The 24229-nt window shown below is 47.4% G+C and overlaps 1 protein-coding gene across 2 annotated transcripts in view; it reads right to left on the minus strand.

Moving 5' to 3' along the window:
* Positions 1-2069: 2069 nt before the first annotated feature.
* Positions 2070-24229, minus strand: part of PPP1R26 (protein phosphatase 1 regulatory subunit 26) — a 36523-nt gene continuing 14363 nt past the window's right edge. For both annotated transcript variants that reach the window (XM_030207654.1, XM_030207653.1), the window contains exons 3-4: positions 4751-4871; positions 2070-2311 (exon numbers count right to left, since the gene is read on the minus strand). In XM_030207654.1, coding sequence (XP_030063514.1) covers positions 2285-2311; positions 4751-4871 — 148 coding nt within the window. In that variant the 3' untranslated portion in view covers positions 2070-2284. The remainder of the gene's footprint in view (positions 2312-4750; positions 4872-24229) is intronic.

The raw sequence follows: 24229 nt of genomic DNA on the forward strand, positions 1-24229 counted from the left end.
ATGCTGCAGCTTCAGCTGTTCTTATTTATATACCTTCCACAGTGTGTTTCTATCAAGCTACTCTGACAACTGCAGCCCCTGGGATTCCGTCTTGCTGAGTTACAAAGCAGTGATCAAGGGAGAAAGCCCAGCCATAGCAGGGTGCATATAGGCACCTCTCAGTAATAAGAAGGGACCATAAACAATATCAGAAAAATAAACAATGATTTAATCGGTGGAAAATGGGCACAGCCTGTATATAAATGCCCACTGCTCCAGCCAAAGACATGGAAATAACAGTTTAGCAATATATATTGCTCCCTTAATTTTAGAATTTTTAAAATCTAAAATCACACTTTAAAACAGCAGGAGCTATATATCACAGTCTCACAATAAGCCCAATGCTGTTAACAATGAAATAACTAGAGCGGTAACTACTTCTACTAAATGATCCAAACCTCAGCGGCGACTTATTTCACACAAACACCATAGGCTCATGACTCACCTGAATCGTCACTGGTTTGGCAATCATTACTGTCCACTATTTATTTACTCAAAATATAATATTTATACAAAAAATGTGTGTTGTGAACTTTTTTTCTTTTCTTTGTTGTATATGTAACATTCTTAAAACTTTAAAAATTTGAAACTGGTATAAATGCACTTATCTTGACTCAGTAGTTAATGGATATACAGGGGACCCTGCAGCTGACATAGGCCATGTTTCTCAACGAGCTGTGTCAAGGCAGGTCCTGCACGCATAATGATGTTACTCTTCCATTCATTGCATATTCACTGAGGTTTGGATCACTTAGTAAAAGTAGTTACTGTTCTACTTATTTGACTGTTATCAGCGTTGGGCTTATTATGAGATCTACAGATTAGAACAGTGCATACATTGTGATGATAATGTGTACTAGTTTGTAAACAAGGCCATCAAACTCTAAAAACAATAATACTAATTAAGGAAACATTATCCTTAGCGGTAGTTTTATTACACTACCACGAAAAGTGCCACTTTGTTTGAAGGTGCCAGCAAGAGCAGGAGTGACCGGGGACTGCTCCTGTCTAGGGACCTTGTGGTAGGATTATGGAGGTCATTGAGTAGGTGGAGGAGGGATAGCATTGCAGCCTAGGAGCATCAGGCCACGCTCTGAGGCCTGATACTCCCAGGATGGTGAAATAATCTTAGCTCTTAGCTGGGGTTATTTTTCCAGCTATAGCATGACTTGCAGTGTTCACTGCAAGTTATGTTATACAATTTGCATAGCAATGAGCTGCTTTATATGCATTTATATGTTTTGCATCTCATTACTATGTACCCTGCGGTGACTTACATTCTCATATTGCAGGGATAATTACATCGTGTTAATGCCCTTTAACACATTAAGGGGCATATAATGTGACTTATAGGCAGATGATCAAAAGCCCTGCACTGTTCCAAACAGCGCTCTAAAAATAGCGTTGGAACAGTGCAGGGCTTTTCCAGACCTATGATCGGTGATAATTGCATGCAAATTTAAGCACGCAATTCTCTCTGATAATGGGGTAGAAGTGCGGGAGGATTTGCTCAGGTACAATCGTCCCGCACTTATGGGACAACCAGACCCCAACTACCCCCACCCGAGCCAAGCGAAACGGGGGCTGGAGGTCCGGTGGACCTACGGTCCCTCCGACCCGACCCCCACCCGACACAGGTTCAGCAGCCCTAGCAGGAATCCTGAGCTGACCCTCCCCCCAGCAACAGGGGGCTAGAGGTCCGGCGGACCTCCGGTCCCCCTGACCCAGGTTCAGGGAGGGCTGGAGATTCAGGGGGCCAAAGATTGGCTCACTGGCCGCAGCAAACCCTAAGCTAGCTCGCAGCTGGCGTTAGGGTTTGCAGGTCACTGGGGAGGAATGGTGAGACCTGTCCAGCATGCATTTTTATGCTAACAAGTCCCCATTCCCCCCAATGCAGCTGCCCCCACAGGAACCCCCTCCCCCAGGGGACTGCAGGTCCAGCGGCCCTCCGGTCCCCTGACCCCTCTCCCGACACAGGTTTAGGGAGGGCTGGAGATCCAGGGGGTCTCCAGCCCCCCTAACCCCCCCAAGCGATCTAGTGAGAATTACCCCCTATGCATTTAGTATGGGAACAGGAATCAAAATGGAGAGGTCAAACATGCCGAATTATGACTTCAAACTATATTAGCAAAATTCAAATCCAGAGAAACCAATTTTTGAAAAAATTTTAAACAGGTTTGTAACAGGAACAGAATGTTCTTTTTTTGTTTGTAAATGAAGCTGCTCTCCTTCCCTTTACTCCAGTTCACATCTTCGTTTTGCCTTCTTCTTGCTGATATGTAAAAAAAAAAAAAACAAAAAATCATCCACAACTGCTACAATGGCAAACCTTCAAAATTTTCTATTTATCATCCCTGTGATGTGCAAGGACGGTCACTCAAGTATTAAATAAATTTTAAATACATGACAAGGAATGACTGTCAGTGACTGTTAAGGGTTTTGTTTTACTCTGTGATATGTTTTCCTGCACCTCTAGGATAATCATGGATGGAGAAGTCAGAAATGGCATCACACACGGCTCCCACTGGCTCACAAATCATTTTACACACTGTGAAACAGATACCTAAAGGACAAGTCCATAGACCGCTATTAAATGGACTTGGAAAAATTCCGCATTTTTAGGTATAACTTGTCTGGAATGTTTTTACGTTTGGGGAGCGTGCCAGGTGCCCTTGACCTGGATTGGCCACTGTCGGTGACAGGATGCTGGGCTAGATGGACCTTTGGTCTTTCCCAGTATGGCACTACTTATGTACTTATGTACCTGTATTCACCATCTGATCTGTGACATTTTTCCAAGCAAGGGGAAAATTGTAACAGACTGCCCTTTACAACACAACAATGCAGAGCTGACAATTACGATCATCTAAAAATTCAGAACACTGGTTAAAAAATTAATATATATATATATATCCCCTGTACAACACACAATACATTTTCTCTTTTCTAAAAATGTGAATTTTCTCTAAAATAAGAAAAAAAGATAAGTCAGAGTTTAATGTAAAAATATTTAAAAGTTTAAATGAAAAACCTGTGCTCAGATCTTCCATTATGCTACTGGTTTATTAGAAATTTAAAGACAGGAGTAGCTCTTGGTGCTTAGCTTCCACAGGACATGCCAGTGGTCTCCTGTGCATCATGTGGTCAGAGGGAAGATCCTCAAGTACCATGAAATGCAGTCAGAGACCAGGAAAATGTGGTAGAAAGATACAGAGTATTCTCCATTGTGCTGGGTGCCACAGGTTTGATTAAGAACAATTTCCAAGCACATCCTGGTAAGTTGCCTATACATATTACATCCTATGAAATTCAGAGGAAGTTCTCTGGCATACAGTGCAAGTATTACAATAATCATTGGCAGTTTATTTTTAAGGGATTGCGATCATAGTTCACATACCCTGATTTAGAAGTGAGGTACATTACTGTCATGTGCAAATCTAACCCATTTGGAGGTACTGCCCCTATAAAAGGCATATGTCACTAAGCCTATATTTGATTCCATGGGCAAATTAATAGATGCACATGCCTGGATTCTATTTAAGTTCTTTTATCTTCACTGCCGTTCTAGAAACATATTGCACAATACACAACTTGAGACATGGCAGAACAGCAAACACTATAGCTATGCAGAAAAAAAAATGTTGCATACAAACCTAGGGGCTGCACTAAAACTCAGTCACTATATTACCATATACTAATAACCAATTTTAATACTGTTTATATTACTAAACTATATTACCACAGTTTATTAAATCAGACCTTTAAAGTAGCAGATAAACCTGTAACTAAAATGATAATTTAATTCTCAAGTATAATTTCCTTCAATTCCAACCCCCACCCACAAAAACCCCTTTCTATAAATGTATACTAAGATCAGAAATTGAATCAATTTATTGGTTGGGCTTTGAAGAAAATTTATAGAATCACGCTCATCACTAAGCTGCACCTAAGCACATGTGGTTGCAATTCGGCTTGCTATAAACAGACAAATACTATCACCTAGTTAGATGCACTTAAGCATGTTTCTGTATCAACATGCATACGAATGCCCCTAATCACACTCCTAAATTGTTAAGCGTGATAGGATTTAGGCGCATTCCGTTACACAATTGGATAGGTATGTAAATCCTAATTATTGCCAACTAGTGCTGATAACTGATTAATTGCCAATTATTAGCACCAAATGGCTTGTTCAATTAAGTTATGCATACAATTTGGTCAAGCAGCCAAGTTAGCACGCACAAATTTAGGATCCATATATAAGTAGAGAGGTGTGGTAGCCGTGTTAGTCCACTCTTATTTCTGATCTGACGAAGAAGGGCAACCTTCGAAAGCTAATCAAGAAATGTATTAAGTTATGTCCAATAAAAAAGGTATCATCTTATTTTCTTTTCCATGTTTTATTTTGTTTGATTTCTATTGGACCCATATATAGAATTTGGGGCAGTTGTCTGCAGTACTACTACTATTTACTACTACTATTTAGCATTTCTATAGCGCTACAAGGCGTACGCAGCGCTGCACAAACATAGTCTGTAGTCTTCTATGATATCCACAGAAATGGCTTTTTAATTAAAAGACATAACTGTAAATAAAACAGGTTATTCTTTAAAGTACAAAACATTTATAGGCAATAGCTTTTTTTTTTCGGGAACATGTATGCTTTCTTCCTGATAAAGATGCAGGTAAAATATTTTAGCTGATACATTACCTGATGCAGGTTTATGCTATTCTGAGTTCTGAAGCCAAACTTTCTACACAGTTGTTCAGGAGACAGAACAACATAAGGATGGATCACCAATCCAGGATCAATGACGGAACTAAATGTAAAGCTGCAAAATCCAGAGAAGAACCATCAGTAGGTAAGGCAAAAATACAAACACACAAAAACACCCCTCTGAAAACAGATGCAAAGGAAAACGCAATCAATCTTCCTGTCAAAAGTCTTTATGTGTGTGGTTTGACACAGTTATTAATGAGGGAAAAACACACATCTTTTATATTATTAAACTTATAGTCTGCTGTATCCAATGATCCAGGCAGATTACAATTTAGCATATATAGGGGCTCATTTTCAAAGCACTTAGACTTACAAAGTTCCATAGGTTACTATGGGGCTTATTTTCAAAAGACCATTTGGATGGATTTCTTCTCAAAACTTCCAAATTGGTATTTTCAAAACCTGTTTTACAGACGTCTATCTATGCATTACAAGGGGGCACGTTGGAGGTGTTTCGAAGGCGGGATTAGGGCAGGCTTAGGGTGTCCCTAACACTTGGAAGTTTTACAGCCATAATGGAACAAAACAAAAACATCTAGGGCAAAAACTGTCACGTCTGTGGCCGAGACCACCCTCTCAGACTTACCTCATTTCTGGGGGCCAGCGGCTGTGCTGGCTTCTCTCTGTGTTTGTGTTAGTCTTGTCTCTGTCCTGGTGTGCTGGCTGCTTCCAGCATGAACCTGATTGCTTCACTAGACCTCACCTGTGTGGGCTTTGCCTCTCTAGGGAGCCAGCATCTAAGATGGCTGCCACCAGCTCTGTGCCAGCTTCCAAGATGGCTCCTGCTTGTCTCCTGTGGGCTCACTTCCTATGTGTGTCAAGCCTCTCTTTGGGGTCAGTGTATTTCCTGCTTCTATCCTGTTGCTGGTGACTCATCAGCGAGAGCCTTCATAAGGAAGTGCTGTGCTTCCAGTCAGGGCCTTTGCATAAGTGTTATGCTCTTAGGCCAGGTCAGGTTAGTAAGTGTCTGCTGCACTACTGCTTAGCCTCTCTCTGGGTTCCTGCCCAGCTTCGCTCTGTGTCTGTTGTCTTCCTGTGGGGGTTTCTTCCCTGCCACTGTCTGTCTGTGGACTGCGGGTCCTTCCTGGCTTACCCTGTGGTTGGGGTGAAGCCTCTGTTCCTGGCTTACCCTGTGTTTGGGATGAAGCCTCTGTTCCGGGCTTACCCTGTGTTTGGGGGTGAAGCTTCTGTTCCTGGCTTACCCTGTGTTTGGGGGTGAAGCCTCTGTTCCTGGCTTACCCTGTGTTTGGGGTGAAGCCTCTGTCCGTGTTTGTTCTCTGTCTGCACTTGAAGCCTCAGCCTTTGTGAGTTCCCCAGTCAGTGTGAGGAACGGCTGTGGCTTCAGACCCTTGGCCTGTATTCCTGGGTTACTCTGTTGCCTGCCCAAGACCCTTGGCCTGTTCCTCCTGGTTACTCTGTTTGCTGTGCTGCCTGCCCAAGACCCTTGGCCTGTTATTCCTGGTTTGCTCTCTTTACCCTGAATCCTGCCTTGCCTAGTCTGTGTGCCTACCCTGCTTGTATATCCTGAATCCTGTCTCTGTCTAGCTAGTGTGTATTTCCAGGGCGTGGTCCCTGTTTCCTGCTGCTACCTAGCTAGTGGGTTTACCTGCTGGGTATTCCTGGATCCCCAGTCTGCCTTGCTTGCATGTTGCCCTAGTCTTTGCTCCTGCTAGCTTTCGTATGTCTTGTCTCCTTGGTCTGTCTTCTGGTTCTTGCTAGTGGCGGTGCAGCAGCTCCCTGTCTGAGTTAGTTCCTAGTCTTGTCTCCCTTGTGTATCCCAGACCCGGGGTGGGTCCTCAGGATCTTCAGTTCCTGTGTATCCTGCAAGTCCTGCCGGCCACCTGCACTTCGGAGCTCAACTCCGGAGGAACGGTGGCTAAGTGCAGGTGAAGCTGTTCCTGTTTCGTCTGTTCCAGTTGCCTGCCTTGTACTACTCCAGTTCAGAGTTCCAGTACTGCTCTTCCGTGTATCCCGTCCCGGGGTGGTCTTGCCAAGGTCCTCGAGAACGCGACAAAAACTTTGTTTTGGTACAGACCTCTTTTCAGAATGAAGGCACAAACAGGTGCCCTAAATGACCAATGACCACTGGAGGGAATGAGGGATGCCCTCCCCCTCACTCCCCCAAGTGGTCACTGACCCCCTCCCACCCCTCAAAAATGTGAATACAAATAATACCAGCATCTATGACAGCCTCAGATGTTATAGCCAGGTCCATTAGAGAGGCATGCACATCCCTGGAGTAGTGTAGTGCTGGGTGTAGTGCACTGTAGACAGGTGGACCCAGGCCCATACATCCCACTACCTATTACGCTTGTGGTAGAAACTGTGAGCCCTCGGAAACTCACCCATAAGGACTACTGTAGTGGTGTACAGTTGGGGTAGCGGGTTTTGGAGGGCTCAGCAGAAAAGGGAGCAACGCTGAGATGTGTACCTGGGAGCATTTATATTAAATCAACAGTAGTGTCTCCTAGGGTGCCCCATTGCTCTCTTGAGATGGCTGGGGGAACCAGCCTGCTAAAAATGCTAGCCCCTCCTACATCCCAATGGCTTGGTTTTCTACAGTTTTAACTTGTATGGTTTTTTTGTTACAAACTGTATTTCTGGAAAAAAAAAGATGTTTTGCAGTGAAAATGTTTTCCATTTGGATTTTGGACATTTAGCGTAAAAAGTCCAAAGTCAACTTTGATGGCATAACTTTGTAAGTCTAAGTGCTTTGAAAATACGCTTCATAAATCTATTAAAAGAAAATATCGCAAAACTAATGAATACAACATTTAACAAAAATCAAATAGCAACAATAAAAATGACAAGTTTAATAAATTCATCAGAACGCATCACTGCTTCTTATCACTATTCATTTTGTTGCTAATTCAGTGGCCATAATTTTCATAAGCAATTCGAAATAAATGTCTTAAGACACTTTCTAAACTCTGACAACTTGGTACTTTTTCATGAATTCATTTGGCAATGCATGCAACAATTTAAGAGCTGCTATCGAAAATGTCTGGTCCCAACTTTTGGACAATTGTGCATGATGATAGTTTGGAATATCCAACAAACACTGTTTTTCAGATCTAAGAGCTTTAGGTGGTCCATAGATCCTTAATAACATGGCCACAACTTCAGCAATTAATGATTTCAACCTTTATGTACTAACAACAGAATTTTAAATTTAACACAGAAAACAACAGGTAACCCATGTAAATTAAAGTGTTGTTACAGGCTCTGATCCATTGTCCCCCCCCCCCCCCCCCCAACAGAACTCTAGCTGCAGGTTTTTTCTGGGCAACTTAGTTGTACAAAATGTGAAGGAGCAGTCACTCTAAGGTCTTCGAACTATGTACAGGAAGAACAGTTTACTGCCTAAGAACACAACATATATTCTTGTAACCAGGGCCGTCAAGCGACTGAGCCGCCCCCCCCCCCCCCCCCCAGGCTCGTCGCTGCCACTGCCAACCCCACTCAAGGATTGTCGCTGCGCCCCGTCCACTGCAACTGTAATTCCTTGGCTGGTGGGGATTCCGAGGCCCACCAGCAGAAGAATCTTCCTCCAACGCTGTTCTTCTTCTCTCAGGTCGAGCATGCTAGGTTTTGAAACTGAGCATGCGTGGCCTGAGGGGTAATCAGCTGCTTGGAAGGCAATGCAGCAGACTGTGAAGAAGAGCAGTGCTGGAGGAAGATCTCTTCTGCTGGCAGCCCCCCCCCCCCCCCCACCATCCTGTTGTGTCTGCTCTTCTGAGTCCTCCCCAGCCTCCAGGGGGGCCTGGCGCTGGAGTTTTCTCTTTCGTACTCCTGTCGGGACAAGATCACCCGGGTCCCATCAGGGGCAGGAGAGACAGACCCTGGTGCAGGACCCCCTTTGGAGGCCCAGGCTCGGAGAATTTTGCCCCCCCCCCTGCACTTCCCCCGGTAACAGAGATCTCAGTCCAAGTAGTGTTCCTTTCTACTCTTCTGTTATTGTAATCTCACCACTTTTTTTAAACATAGTCTTTCTACTGAGTTTCTGAGGAGATAAGACTCTGAGAGGTCCTTGTAGTAGGCTGTGGGAAAAAAGGGCCCTGCGGGAGCCATTTTCCCCACATACCAGGGCCCATTTTCACGCAGCCAGTAAAAACCCCCAAAAAGAAAAATGGCCATGCGGTGAGATAACTCTCAGCATGTGGCCATGCGGTGGGGAGCCCTTACCACCACCCACTAAGGTGGTAAGGGCTCCAGCGCTAACCCGGCAGTAAGCAGCTGTCCTGTTTCGGTTATTGGTGAGCCCTTAGGTTCCCGGAGGCCCGCAAGATCTCCGAGGACCGCCGTGCACCCCGAATCTTCACCCGCGGCGACCGCCGTTCACCGAGGGTTGAGCCCCCAGCTGCAGGCGGCCAGCAGGACTGCTGGAACCGCGGGGTGACGGCCGGCCTGGCGGGTAGTCAGCAACACAGTCTCGGAAGGGCAGCTAGCAAGGACGGCTAGCACAGAAAAGGAATGCAGTCACTGAGGATGGCTAGCAAGGACGGCTAGCGGGAAGTGAAACGCAGTCTCTGAGGGTGGCTAGCAAGGACGGCTAGCTGGAAGAGGAACACAGTCTCTGAAGGGGACTAGCAAGGACGGCTAGCTTGAAGAGGAACACAGTCTCTGAAGGTGGCTAGCAGGGACGGCTAGCGGGAAGTGGAACACAGTCTCTGAAGGTGGCTAGCAAGGACGGCTAGCTGGAAGAGGAACACAGTCTCTGAAGGTGGCTAGCAAGGACGGCTAGCTTGAAGAGGAACACCGTCTCTGAAGGTGGCTAGCAAGGACGGCTAGCTGGAAGAGGAACACAGTCTCTGAAGGTGGCTAGCAAGGACGGCTAGCTGGAAGAAGAACACAGTCTCTGAAGGTGGCTAGCAAGGACGGCTAGCTGGAAGAAGAACACAGTCTCTGAAGGGCAACGCTCCGCACTCCACTGTGTCGGCTCCTGACAATAGAAACGGAAGCGCTGGGCCCTTCTTGTTCCGAGGTTTAAATCCCCCGCCAGTCCATCCCCTCCCTGGAGAGGAGCCAATTCCTCCAGCCCTGACAGGCAAGGAGGGCCCGGATTGGCGGACCTGCCTCGCAGGCGGAGTCTCTCCTTCCAGGCGCCAATCCGGCGCGAGTGGGCGGGACTTGCTCGCTGGTTAGCTCTGGCCGAGGAGACGACGCCGGCGCCGCCATCTTGGCCGGCGCCTTCCCTTCCCTGAGGCCGGCGTTTGCTCCCGCGGGTCGCCAGCCTCTGGCCGACCCGCGGAAGCGCTGGCCCCGTTGGCGGCTTGTCTCTGCCGCACTGGAGCCCGCGGCTCCCGTCGGTCATCGCTCCCCGCCGCGGGAGCACAGGTGAGGACCCGGGACGGGACAGTAGCGATGCCCGATTACCGCTGAGTTAGTGCCGGACTAGCCATTTCCTGAGGTTTTATTTTTCCCTGGAAATGGTGCGTGTTTGGGACGGGACGCCGGTGGCCACTCTGGGCCGGCAGTAGTCCTGAAAGAGTGAACGATAAGCCCGTGTTCGGCTTACTGCCATTCTGTAAAAGGGCCCCTAAATTTGTAAAACATTAATAGTATCAATGTCAACAATATCAGAAACAAAGTATGTTTTACCCTTCAGGGCTAACAATTGTATAACAATGTTTTTTTTTTTTCCCTTCTTGCAAGCCTTACCACAATCCACCAAATTCTACAGATGGTTTCCAAACTTAGGTGCACAGTAAATAGAATACAGCCAGTTACATATGGCATAATTAATTGGCAAATAGTTGGTGATAAACACCAATAATTCATGTTAACCAGCACTAATTGAGGGAAAGGGGATGAGACTTGGTTATAATCAAAGTATTTTAATATAAGTTTTGAACACTTAAAGGCTTTGAGAAATCAAGTGGTTAACACAATTGGGCTGGTACATAGGTAATCATGTTATACTCTAACCCTTCCTTTTATACTTGTAGGACTAACGCTATGGAATTAAACCGACTCACTATGGCTCATCTTAAAGCCACACATGTGAAATGAAAGGACAGCACCCTGGGAAATTGTCTTCTGCTGGATTCCTTAGGAGCGGCTTCCTGGATCAGAATGTATTGGTCTTCCTTGAATGGCATCTTCCTGAGCTGACATTTAAAGTATTAGGGAAGAATCCAGAATGATCCCTATCTTTTGAATTCAATAACCTATATGTTTTTACAGATTGGAAAATTAGGTTCTTACCTTGGTCATTTTCTTTCCTTTAGTCACAGCAGATGAATCCATTACGAATGGGTTGTGTCCACCTACCAGCAGGGGGAGATAGAGAACACTGAAAACCATAGTGCCTCCTGGATGGCCAGCTCCATCTGCCTCTCAGTATTTGAAGCTTCCAAAGCAGTGTTAAACTGCAAAGTAGCATAACATGAACTTTCCTCACAGCGAACTAACGCCCCAGAACAGGAGCAATAACACAAGGGAGGGACAAACTCAACCTCCTGTAGTAGAACAGAAATCCTGAAGACTGTTTTCCAACTTCTCCCAATGAGGGAACGTCAGAGTCAATCAGGGAGGGATCATGGATTCATCTGCTGTGACTAAAGGAAAGAAAATTACCAAGGTAAGAACCTAATTTTTCCTTCCTTGTCATCAACAGCAGATGAATCCATTACGAATGGGATGTATCAAAGCAATCCCTAGATAGGGCGGGAACAAGCCACACCACGCGCAAGCACTTGTGCTCCAAAAAGCGCGTCCCTCCTGGCAGTCACATCCAGCCTGTAATGACGGGCAAAACAGAGCTCAGAAGCCCAAGTAGCTGCAGTACATATCTCCTGTCTCAGCCCAAGAGGAAGAAATCGCTCTTGTGGAATGTGCCTTAAAGGCGTCAAGCGGAGGCCGGCCAGATAGCAGAGATGCAGAAAAAATGGCTTCCTTAAGCCAACGGGCTATAGTGGCTTTAGACGCCGGAGACCCTCTGCGAGGACCTGACAACAATACAAAAAGGTGATCAGAGGTCCTGAAAACATTAGTCATTCGCAGGTACTGCAACAGAGTCCTGCGCACATCCAAAAGGTGCAACTGCCCAAAGGATTCTGGAAACTCCTCCCTAGAAAAGGAGGGCAGAAAAATAGGCAGGTTTAGGTGAAACGCTGAAACCACCTTAGGCAGGAAGGAAGGCACAGTAAGTACTGTTACTCTGGACTCCGAAAATTGCAGAAATGGGTCTCGACAGGACAGCGCCTGGAGCTCAAACACCCATCTCGCTGTATGATGGCCACCAAGAAGACTGCCTTTAAAGTCATATCCTTCTCCGAAGCTCGCCACAGCGGCTCGAAGGGCGAACCCTGCCTTCAATACCATCTCCAGGTTCCAAGCCGGAAAAGGTGCCCGCACGGGAGGACAGATGTCACGTCTGTGGCCGTGACCCCTCTCAGACTCACCTTATTTCCTGTGGTAAGCTTCTGAGCTGGCTTCTGTCTGTTCTTTGTGAGTTAGTTCTGTCTCTGTGTGCTGGCTGTATTAGATTGTCGGTGTGCTGTCACCCGTTCCAGATTTCAGCTCAGTCCAGTCCGGATCTTCCAGGCTGCCCGACCCTTAGTTGCCTGGTGATTGTTGCACCTGAGTCTCAGCTGCCTGCTGGGCTTATTAGCCATTTGGAACCTCTCTGCCTTTGCATTGCGTCTAAGGCCCTGGTATGTTGGTGCTTTTGCACTTCTGCTAGTCCAGTTGTTTGCCTGAGATTCTTGCCTGTTTCTAGTTAGTCTGTGTTTAGTTTAGTTTAGGTTTTACTTGCTGTCCTTGCCTGGTTTCTTGTTGTAATTCTGTGTTTAGTTTCTGTTTGTCTGTGTTCTGGCTTTGGGGCTGCTTGCAGCTCTTAGTTCTGTGTCTTGTTAGTCAGTGTTTGTTCCCTGTTTAGTGGCTGTTCTGCAGCTTTCTGTTCTGCCCTTTAGCTTTCCCTTCCTTGCCCAGTCTCCTGTCTTGCTGCCCATGTTCCTCCCTTTCCCCTCTGACCCTCAGTCCCTGTGCTGCCTTGCTGTTATCCAGTCCTGCCCTGTCCAGCAAGTCCTGCCGGCCACTTGAAGCCCAGAGCTCAACTCTGGGTGACAAGTGGCCAAGTGCAGGTGAAGTTTAAGGGTGCCTGCTCTGCTTAAGTCCTGCCTGTTTGCCCCTGCTGCAACTCCAGTCCGGAGTTCCAGTCCTGTTCTGCCTAGTCTCTGGTGTGGGGTGGTTTTGCCTGCCACTGCCGCTCCTCGACAGTGGCCCAAGGGCTCACAACCCAGTTCCTGCTGTGAATATGTGACAGAATGCAAAGGCCATGAGCTTGGCAGGATCACCCTATCTGCTAGGCCTCCGGCCTAGAACTTCTGCCCTTGTTTCCCTGGCGAAGTTCGGTTCTGGCTCTATTATTGTTCCTGATATTTTCATGACTCTGAAGGAATATCGTGGGAAGCTTTTGGCTGATCCACTCATGAAGAAACTGCCTGAAGCTTCAGCAGAGAGGAAGCATATCAGGCAGCTTGGGCTCGTGGAAAACCCTGTTTCGGCCATTGATCCTAGGACCCCGCTTTGGAAATATCGTCACCTGCTTCTCTTCGACCCCGCTCTGCGGGAGACTCGGGAAGCTGCCATTGAAAGAAAGCGTCTTGCGAATCCCGAGGTCCAGGCGTACAATCAGTCCTTCCTGAGGGACGCTCTCAGCCGAATTGCTCCGGAGTTCAAGCCAAGTTCCAGCCCCAGCCAAGCCGCTGAGCCCATGCTAAGTTCCAGTTCCAGCCAAGTTCTGATTCCTGTCCAAGAAGCGCTTCTAACCGGCCCTCCAATCCCAGGTCAAGTGGCACTCCCACTTAAGCCTCTGATTCCAGTCCAAGTGAAGCTTTTGACCGAGCCTTCAATTCCAGTCCAAGTAGTGCTGCCACGCAAGCCTCTGATTCTAGCCCGAGCAAAGCTTCTGACTGCGTCTCCAGTTCCAGTCCAGGAAACACTTCCACTTGAGCCCCTGAGTCCAGTCCAAGGGACGCTTCTGACCGAGCCTCCGATGCCAGTTCGAGTGGCCCTGCTAGCCAGGCCGCTGCTGAGTTCTAGTGCCAGCCAAGATGATGCTGAGTCCACTCCGAGTTTGAGTCCCAGCCAAGAGGATGCTGAGTCCACTCGAGTATGAGTCCCAGCCAAGAGGATGCTGAGTCCACTCCGAGTATGAGTCCCAGCCAAGAGGATGCTGAGTCCACTCCGAGTATGAGTCCCAGCCAAGAGGATGCTGAGTCCACGCTGAGGTCCAGTTCCAGCCAAGCTGCTGAGTCCAAGTCAAGTTTTAGTTCCAGCCAAGTTGCTCAGTCCCAGCCGAGGTCAAGTTCCAGTCCAGCTAACTATGGTCCTGTGTTGAAGCTCCTCCGCAGGTTTCGCCATTGTTACCCATGGAAACCTAAAAGCTCCCGTGGGGACACGGGAGCCTTGAGGGGGAGGTACTGTCACGTCTGTGGCCGTGACCCCTCTCAGACTCACCTTATTTCCTGTGGTCAGCTTCTGAGCTGGCTTTTGTCTGTTCTTTGTGAGTTAGTTCTGTCTCTGTGTGCTGGCTGTATTAGATTGTCGGTGTGCTGTCACCCGTTCCAGATTTCAGCTCAGTTCAGTCCGGATCTTCCAGGCTACCCAACCCTTAGTTGCCTGGTGATTGTTGCACCTGAGTCTCAGCTGCCTGCTGGGCTTATTAGCCATTTGGAACCTCTCTGCCTTTGCCTTTACATTGCGTCTAAGGCCCTGGTATGTTGGTGTTTGTTGCACTTCTGCTAGTCCGGTTGTTTGCCCGAGATTCTTGCCTGTTTCTAGTTAGTCTGTGTTTAGTTTAGTTTAGGTCTTACTTGCTGTCCTTGCCTGGTTTCTTGTTGTAATTCTGTGTTTAGTTTCTGTTTGTCTGTGTTCTGGCTTTGGGGCTGCTTGCAGCTCTTAGTTCTGTGTCTTGTTAGTCAGTGTTTGTTCCCTGTTTAGTGGCTGTTGTGCAGCTTTCTGTTCTGCCCTTTAGCTTTCCCTTCCTTGCCCAGTCTCCTGCCTTGCTGCCCATGTTCCTCCCTCTCCCCTCTGACCCTCAGTCCCTGTGCTGCCTTGCTGTTACCCAGTCCTGCCCTGTCCAGCAAGTCCTGCCGGCCACCTGAAGCCCAGAGCTCAACTCTGGGTGAAAAGTGGCCAAGTGCAGGTGAAGCCTAACTGCTTGCCTGAGATTTGCCCTGTCTCTAGCGTGGGGTGGTTTTGCCTGCCACTGCCGTTCCTCGGCAGTGGCCCAAGGGCTCACAACCTAGCTTCCAGTTTTGTGAAAACGTGACAACGGAGCAGAAGTACTCCTCTAAGAAACCGTGCAATGTCTGGATGCGCAGCTAAAAGGGCCAGCAACCCTCCTTCGAAAGCATGCCAATGCTGCCACTTGCACCCGCAGGGAATTATAGGCCAAGCCTTTTTGTACACCATCCTGCAAAAAGTCAAGAATCAGCGAGACAGAAGCCCGCATGAATGTGATCTCCTTTGGAAAACACCAGACCTCAAACTGGCGCCAAATCCGAGCATATGCAATAGAAGTGGATCGCTTGCGGGCCTGCAAGAGTGGAGATGACCTTGTTAGAATAGCCCTTGTCTCTCAATTGCGCCTTCTCAATAGCCATGCCGTAAGACCAAAGCGGCAGGGATCCTCCATGGTTACCGGGTCCTGTGTCCCCATGCATACCCCCACCCTCCCACTCTGTCAGACTGTCAAAGTAATGCTTTGATGTTTCTCATATATACACTATCTGCTACCACATTTGCTTATTTCCGATCTGACGAAGAAGGGCAACCTTCGAAAGCTAATCAAGAAATGTATTAAGTTATGTCCAATAAAAAAGGTATCATCTTATTTTCTTTTCCATATTTTATTTTGTTTGTTTTCTATTGATAACCTCGGGTGTCCATAGACCCTGGGCATAGCTTCCCTGGCAATGTGCTCCCCAGCCCTTCAGGTTGGCATCCGTTACCACCAGGCACCAATCGGGAAGCGCTAGCGGCATTCCTCGCCGCAGCATGCTGTCTGAGAGCCACCACTCCATACTGAGTCGGGCCGCAGGGAGCCACGTGAGTCTGCGTTGATAATCCTGGGACATCGGAGACCATCGTTGAAGCAGGGCAATCTGCAGAGGTCTCATATGCGCTCTCGCCCATGGCACCACTTCTAAGGTGGCCGTCATCGACCCCAACAGCTGGACAATGTCCCAAGCTCGCGGGCGAGGCATCCTCAGGAGCAGACGGACCTGATTCTGAAGCTTGCACCGCTTTTGGTCGGGTAGATAAACAAACCCCGAGGCCGTGTCGAACCGGATCCCCAAATATTCTAGAGATTGAGAGGGGGTCAGGTGACTTTTGGGTATATTGACGACCCAGCCCAGAGATTGCAGTACTGAGACCACTCTGGCTGTGACATGATGACTCTCTTTTGCAGAGTCCGCTCTGATGAGCCAGTCGTCTAGGTATGGGTGAACCCAGATACCCTCTCACCTGAGAAAGGCAGCTATTACCACCATTACCTTTGAAAAGGTTCGGGGAGCTGTGGCGAGACCAAACGGCAAGGCCCGAAACTGGAAATGTCTTCCCAACACCGCAAATCGGAGGAACCGTTGATGCGGGGGCCAAATAGGTATGTGCAAGTAAGCTTCTTTTAGGTCCAGAGACGTGAGAAACTCTCCTGGCTGTACCGCCGCAATGACGGAGCGCAGGGTTTCCATGTGAAAATGCCGCACTCTCAGAGACTTGTTGACTTTCTTTAAGTCAAGAATGGGCCGAAAAGACCCGCCTTTTCGCGGCACCACAAAATAAATGGAGTAACGACCGCAGCCGTGTTTGGCGGGAGGCACAGGGCTCACCGCCCCAAGGTGCAACAAGACTTGTAGGGTCTCCTCTACCGCTGCCCGTTTGACGGCAGCACCGCATCGGGACTCCAAAAACACGTCTCTCACCAGGGCATTGAATTCCAATCGGTAACCTTCTCTGATCAGGTCCAGGACCCACTGATCCGAGGTAATCTTGGTCCACTCCTCTAGAAAGAGGGAAAGGTTTCCTCCTACAGCTGTAAAGGAGGAGTGGACCGGCGCAACATCATTGAGAGAGTTGCCCTTGAACTCCAGGCCTAGCACCGGCCGCTGCGGATCGCTTGTCCGAGTGAAAGGAGTTCCTCTGCTGAAAACGGGCACGTTGAGTAAACCCAGCAGAGCGCCCCGGGCGATACCTTCGAGCTTCACGGAAGTGAGGTCTGGAAGAGGAGGGAATCACCTGACCCTTGGAAGAAGGCCTCAGCCTATCCTCGGGTAACCGCTGGGGTTTAGCATCCCCAGGTCTTTAACAATCTTCTCCAACTCCTCTCCGAAAGGGCAACTTCACCAGCCATGTCAGCCGCCCAATGCCGTAGCCATAAAAGGCGGCAGGCGGACACCGCCACAGACATCTGTTTAGTCGAGGCTCTGACCAGATCATAGAGGGCGTCAGCTAGAAATGACAAGGCCGACTCCATCCGTGGTGCAACCTCAGCGAGGGACTCCGCACCATCCACGGGCTGTTCCACTGCCTGTTGTAACCAAGAGAGGCAGGCTCGAGCAACATAAGAACTGCAAACAGACGCCCTTAAGGCTAGGCCCGAAATCTCAAAGGACTGTTTTAGCGCTGATTCCAGTAGCCGGTCCTGAATGTCCTTCAGGGCGACCCCTCCCTCTACTGGGAGGGTGGTCTTTCTTGTCACCGCCGTGACTAAGGCATCTACTTTAGGCATCCCAAAGTGGGCCAAGTGCTCCTCACTCAGAGGGTAAAGATGCCACTTTCAAGGGCCCCTCGGGGTCAGCCCATTGAGCAGAAATAAGCTCCTGGATGGAGTTATGCAAAGGAAAGGCTCGAGCAGGCTTCTTAGTACTCGCCATCCTCAGATTACTAGAGGAGGCCTCGCCTTGAACAGGATCATCGATAGAGAGGGCATGTAAGGCATCAGAGATAAGTGCTGGCAGCTCATCGCGGTAAAAAATCCGAACCGCAGTGGGATCATCCAGATCCAGTGGCAAACTGGCACCTTCCTCTGGCTCCTCAGACCACGAAGGCCTGCCAGATACGTCAGAGTCTCCACAGCCCGACCACGAGGGGGGGGGGAAGGGAGGTGCGCCATTCTCCGACGGAGAATTTACCCGTCTATCCTTAGCATGCATCCAACGCTCAGGGGAAGCCACTGTCATCAGCCCCGGGCCATCATCAATCGGAAGGGAACCAGGTAGCAATGCAGTCTCAGACACCTGCGGCAGAGCTCTTTTCAGCATGAAGGCTTTGTGTAAAACAAGCACAAATTGGGGGAGAAAAACTCACCCTGACCTCCCGTCTCCGAATTAGGAGCCACAGGGAACGGCGCTCCTCTGGTAGCCTCGGCCAGAGGCGCCCCTCTGCTCTCAGACTCCTCCACAACCGCGGGGGTCGAGCCATGCAGCGCTTCCAAGATGGCGCCCGCTGCCAGTTCCATCGAGCGGGAAGAATCCTCGCTCGCCATGCTCGTGCCGGCTCTACCGTCTAAACAGCACGTTTTACAGAGCCCCACTGCAGATCTGCGCTTGCCACAACGGGAACAGCGCTTAAGTCCTTCAGCAGCCATCACCGGAAAACGGCGGTATAAAATTCAAAATGGCATCTTCGCGCCCAAATTCACCCCGATTGGAACGCCGTCCGCGGGCCCTCCCTGGAGGAGCTGAGTACCGCTCTTACCTCAAAGGACCGAGTCTACGATCTCCGGTCACGTTGCACAATCAGGAAAAGCCTCAGAAATGAAAGCGCTAAAAGCGTGACTTTTTTTTTTAATGCTGTGAGGAAAGTTAGAGGCAAACAGCTACAGAGGTACTCCGGAGGCAGAAGAGGGTGGGAAAGGCAGGGGACAGGGTGAACCTATATGCCTGCATCCACAAGGGGGAAGTGGGAAAGGCAGGAAAGGGCGAACCTATATGCCTGCATCCACAATGGGTAAGACAGGGAAAGGGTGAACCTATGTGCCTTTAAAGTGGGCACCATCAGCCACAACACCCCAGCTCAACTGGCCAAGCACAGGAGCCTCCCCAGGCAGAACTTTCAAGGAGCTGAACAAGCTGCGTCCTACCCTGCTGGGAGATACAGAAATACTGAGAGGCAGATGGAGCTAGCCGTCCTGGAGGCCCTATGGTTTTCAGTGTTCTCTATCTCCCCCTGCTGGTAGGTGGACACAACCCATTCATAATGGATTCATCTGCTGCTGGTGACAAGGAATTGGACGTTGGTGTAGACCTCCAAAACATGAATACAGCTTCTAAAATAAGGTCCTAAAGCAAAAACTGTTCCCCACCATGGGGCTATTTACTAATTATACACTTAAAATTAATATGCAATAATGATTTAAGTTAGTAAATAAAGCCCTTGGATTATAAACCATCTGAGGCTGAGGACTATCTAAATGTAATTTGCCTTGAACTTAGGTTTTTGAAGGGTGAGTACATCTAGTAGCGCTAGCTCTCATTTCCCTTATCTGCCCTTTCTTTTATCCATATTACATCTCACTCACGCTAAAATCCAACACCTCTCCTCCCAGAATGATCTTGAAAAACCAGCATTTCCACATTATCCCCTGGATTCCATATATGGCATCCAGATTTGGACGCTGAAATTTGTGTGCGATCCTGAGATATGCATGCAAATTAACTGGCTAATGAGCCATTAATGAACAATAATTGTCCGCTAACAACCAATTAGTGACATTAATTAGCAACAAGATTTGCACACGCATCTAGCCGAACGCTATTTATAATGCATGGCATCCAAATCCCAATGCACACAATTCAAAAGGGGGCAGGGGAGCGTCGGAAGCATCATACTGGATCTCCATGCCCAACTTGGGCACCAGTATTCACACCAGGTTTCAGCAGGCATAAGTCTGGTGCTCAAAGTTAGGGTGCGGAAATTGGCGCTAAGTCAGATGTACAGATTCTTTGGTCACATTTGAGACAATCTCTTGAAACATATTAAGTAAACATTTATTATGATTCTGAATTGATATTATTTGTATCTCATACTGTAATGTTTTGGATATTTTGATGATCCTAACAGTTTGTATTGTAGTGACGTATTTTGTATTGATTCTGCCGTGCTTATATGTATCTCATACTCTGCATCTTCTTGTTCTAAAACTACACATTTCCCCCAAAGGCTCCTCTTCAGATGCTGTCTTCTGTCATGGAGGTTACCTTTTCTCCCATAACCTCACCCACTTGTCCACAGTGGTGTCCTCAATCTCTTCATGTACTTCAGTCTTACCCCTTTTCTTCCCTTGAAGTCTACTCCATCCATCTATTCACTCTACTATCTCTCCAGGTAGCTTCCATTTATCAACCCCCTAATATGTCCCTCTCTTCCTTTCTCACAGACTTCTGGCTTTCTTAAACTATCCTCCCTGGCCCCTGTGGATTTAACATTCATGCCCTCCAACTCTTTCCTCATTAATCTCCAGCTATTCTCCATGACCCCTACGCCCCAACATGGTCACTGCTTTGATCCTGTCTTCTCCAACTGCTCACTCTCAAGTTTCTCAGAGGATCATCTGATAACTTTCAAACTTAATCACTCTCCCCCTAAGTCCTTTCCAACTGCCACCAACACATCTAGGAATCTTCAGGCTAGTGAATGTTGCACTCTCTCTACAATCACCTCTCATCTCATTCACCATTATTCGAGTCTGTTAAAGAGGCCATCTCGTCCTATAATACTATATGCTCCTCTGCTTTGTATTATTTTGCTCCTTCCATTTCCCTTTCTGTAAGGCACACCAAAACCCTGCCTTCTCTGACCTCCAGAATCCGTTACCTATGTTTTTATACCCGCTGTGCTGAATGTCTGGCTAAAATCCCATGCCGACTTCATACATTTTGAATTCTTACTGACCTCCTTTCAATTTGCACTCACACTTGCCAACAAGACTACTATATCCATTTGACAAACTCTCTTGCCTCCAACCCTCGCCATCTCTTTGCCATACTAAACTCCCTCCTCAAAGTGCCTCCACTTCCAAAACCCCTTTACTTTCTGCCCAGCCTATAGCCAAATATTTCTATAACAAGGTTCACAAAGTTAATCTTGAGTTATCCGCCAGATCACCTCCATTCAAACCCTGTCTCCCTTTCTTCCTTTTCTAAAATCACAGATGAGGAACTGTACATCACCCCTCTTCCTCCAAACTTGCTACCAGTTCCCTCAGATCTCATTGCCATGCAGCACTATCTCCCTATCATCATCCTTTCTACCTGTCATATTCTGTCTTCACTTTCTACTGCAACTGTTCCTGATGCCTTCCAACATGCTGTGGATACACCACTCTAAAAAGAACCCTTCAGTGGACCTTACCTGCCTTTCTAACTATCATGCCATCTCCCTCCTCCCTTTCACATCTAAGCTACTTGAATGTCACTGTCTTGACTATTTCATCTCATGATATTCTTGATCCACTACAACCTGGCTTTTGCTCTCTACATTCTACATAAAAAGCCCTGGTCAAATTCTCCAGTTTCCTGTTCCTGGCCAGATCTAAAGGCCTTTATTCAATCCTCATACTATCGTCATCCCTTCTGTCATATTCTGTGTCTTCACATTCTACTGCAACTGTTCCCAATGCCTTCAAACAAGCTGTGGATTAGAGAGCTGCACAGGAACGGGGTTCGTGGGATTCCCGCGGGGACGGAGGCAGTTCTGCGGGCTTCCCATGGAAGTGTAAGCTGTACCTACACCAGCCTCTCATCTACCGAATACCAATTTCTTTGAGTACTGTCTCCTCCTCCTCTTCTTCCTTGCTTTAACAGCATAAATGTGGAAAGTCTTCCATTAAGGAGGTGGTAGAGTCACAAATGATGATGGAATTCAAAAAGGCGTGGGATGAACACAGAGGATCTCTAATTAGAAAATGGAAGTTATATAAAAGCTAACCTTAAATGGCTGCATGTGTGTGGATGTGTCAAGTGATGCTTAGATGGCGACTCTGGCTGTGATGAACTAGGGCTGATACCTGGCAGACTTGTATGGTCTGTGTCTCATGCTTGGCAATCCAGTGTAGGATGGGTTGGAAAGGGCTTAGACAGCAACTTCAGTGGCTGGATCATCAGGACAGTGCTGGACAGACTTTTATGGTCTGTGTCCCACAAATGAGAACATGAATAGGCTGGAGTGGGCTTCGATGGCAACTCCAGCAGTTGGAACATAAGGATGGGACCAGATAGACTTCTGTGGTCTTTGTTCCAGAAACACGAAAGAAAGACCATAATCAAGTATATAATATCACACTCGTTGATTTAATGATGAATTGATCATGAGTGTGACTATTGGGCAGAGTGGATGGACCGTTCAGGTCTATTTGCTGTCACTTACTATGTTACTATTAATCCTCTTTGCTCCCAGTCTGGTGCACAGACCTCAGCTCTGACACAGGCACGAGAATCAGATGTCACCTGACCTACCGGCACGTGCATGTGGCGACCTCTCAGCACACACTGCCAGTGAATCAGAGACAAATCTTACATGTGTGCACCAGAGTGTTCCAAGTTCCAACTTCCGTTCCTTCCTTGCCTACAGTGCTGTGGCTCAAATCCAGAGAGAGACTGAGGGAGCTGACTGGAATTTTCTTTTATGTACCATTAAATTCTTACAGAGATGGGTGGGGATGGGTTAAATTCTTACGGGGATGGGTTGGGATGGTTTAAATTTTTGCGGGGATGGGTAAGATTCCAGCAGGGACAGGCGGGGATGGGTACGATTTCTGTCCCCGTGCAACTCTCTACTGTGGATACACCATTCTTAAAACAAAAAAACTTCACTGGACCTTACCTGCCTTTCCAACTATCATGTCATCTCCCTCCTCCCTGTCACATCTAAGCTACTTGAGTGTGCTAGTTACTGTCTTGACCATTTCATCACGGAATAGAAAAAAGATGCAAATCGCAAATGGCATTCCATATCATAGGCTTCAGTCTTAAGAGACCAAGGAGAGAGGCACCGATTGTGGAACATTGTGAAGAATATGGTCACACATTTGCTTCACTTCAAGTCTGCATTATAGATCATATATACCGGAAGGTGTGCCCAATAGATTGAAAAAAGTTCTGCAAAGGGAACAATATTGGATCTTTACTTTGAAAACTGAAGAACCGTTAGGATTGAACCTTAAGATCGATGTAGAGAAGTTTTCTCTGAGTCTTTATTGCTCATCTTTTGAGGTACGTTTTTATGAGATCCTGTCAATACTGGAAGTGAGGTATGATGTTGACATCAGCTGTTTAAGTTATTTAGTTAAGACGCTGTGGCCATGTTTGTTGGGATCCTGGTGGATTGAAGACAAATTGTGCTCAGCGTTACTGACAAGTACTTTTTTTTTTTAACTATATTGTTTCATAGTAAATTTTCTTAATTTTTTGGATCTTGTTTTGCACATTTTCACTAGAATTGTTTTGTTTTTCTAAAAGAAAGTGCTTTAACTATTTTCAGATTGGTCATGCATTGGTTTCTCCCTTATATGGTGTATAGCCCTGCCAAGCGCATCCCAGGATAAACTGAGCAGGGCACCGCCATTTTGTGGCATCACAGGAAGAGGAAGCTACCCTCCCTCCTACAACACACAAGGTAGGGGGGACTAGTGGTGCTGCAGACACACCAGATCTCCAGCCCTCCCTGAGCCTGGGGGGGGGGGGGGGGGTTGGTTGGTTGCCCACCTGGAGGGGGGAATCGTCAGGGGGACCAGAGGTCAGCTGGACCTCCATCCCTGTTTTTGACAGGTTTGGGCTTTTGACAGCCCAGACCTGTCAACAAGTGTGGGAGGATTGTGCTAAGCGCATGCTCAGGCGCAATTCTCCCGCACTTCTACCCCATGATCAGAGATAAATGCGTGCTTAAATTTGCATGCAATTATCTCTGATCATCAGTGTGGTAAAGCCATGCGCTGTTCCAGCGCTATTTTAGAGCACTTACCATGGTTCATAGTTAATGGCTGTGCTCATAATATACACTTCACTGTCCATCAGCTCTGCAGATGATTAAAGTTTGTTTTAATGAACAAATGCCACTATAGCCAGAAGAGAACAGGCTGCTCTTGATTTATTCTGACACTGCAAACTTGAAGTCATTGTACGGACTAGCCATGTCTCTGTATTTTGAACATAAAACTTTTGACCTCTTCAATTCCAAAACTGAAGTCTCATTTTGCTAGTGTTGAAGTCCAGAAGTGGTCAGCTTTTATTTTGCATCATCTTCAAATCTTTCTGCCAAATGGGCACACAAGATGTTGATGAAAGATATTATAGAATTAGTATCTATTTGAATAGTTTCTTGAGAGTTCATTTGTCTGTACTGCTTATAACGAATTACAATTTGTTTCAGTTTCATATTATCTTCTATCACATGCTTGCA

Source organism: Microcaecilia unicolor, chromosome 6 (genome assembly GCF_901765095.1).
Source record: "Microcaecilia unicolor chromosome 6, aMicUni1.1, whole genome shotgun sequence".
Classification (NCBI taxonomy): domain Eukaryota; kingdom Metazoa; phylum Chordata; class Amphibia; order Gymnophiona; family Siphonopidae; genus Microcaecilia; species Microcaecilia unicolor.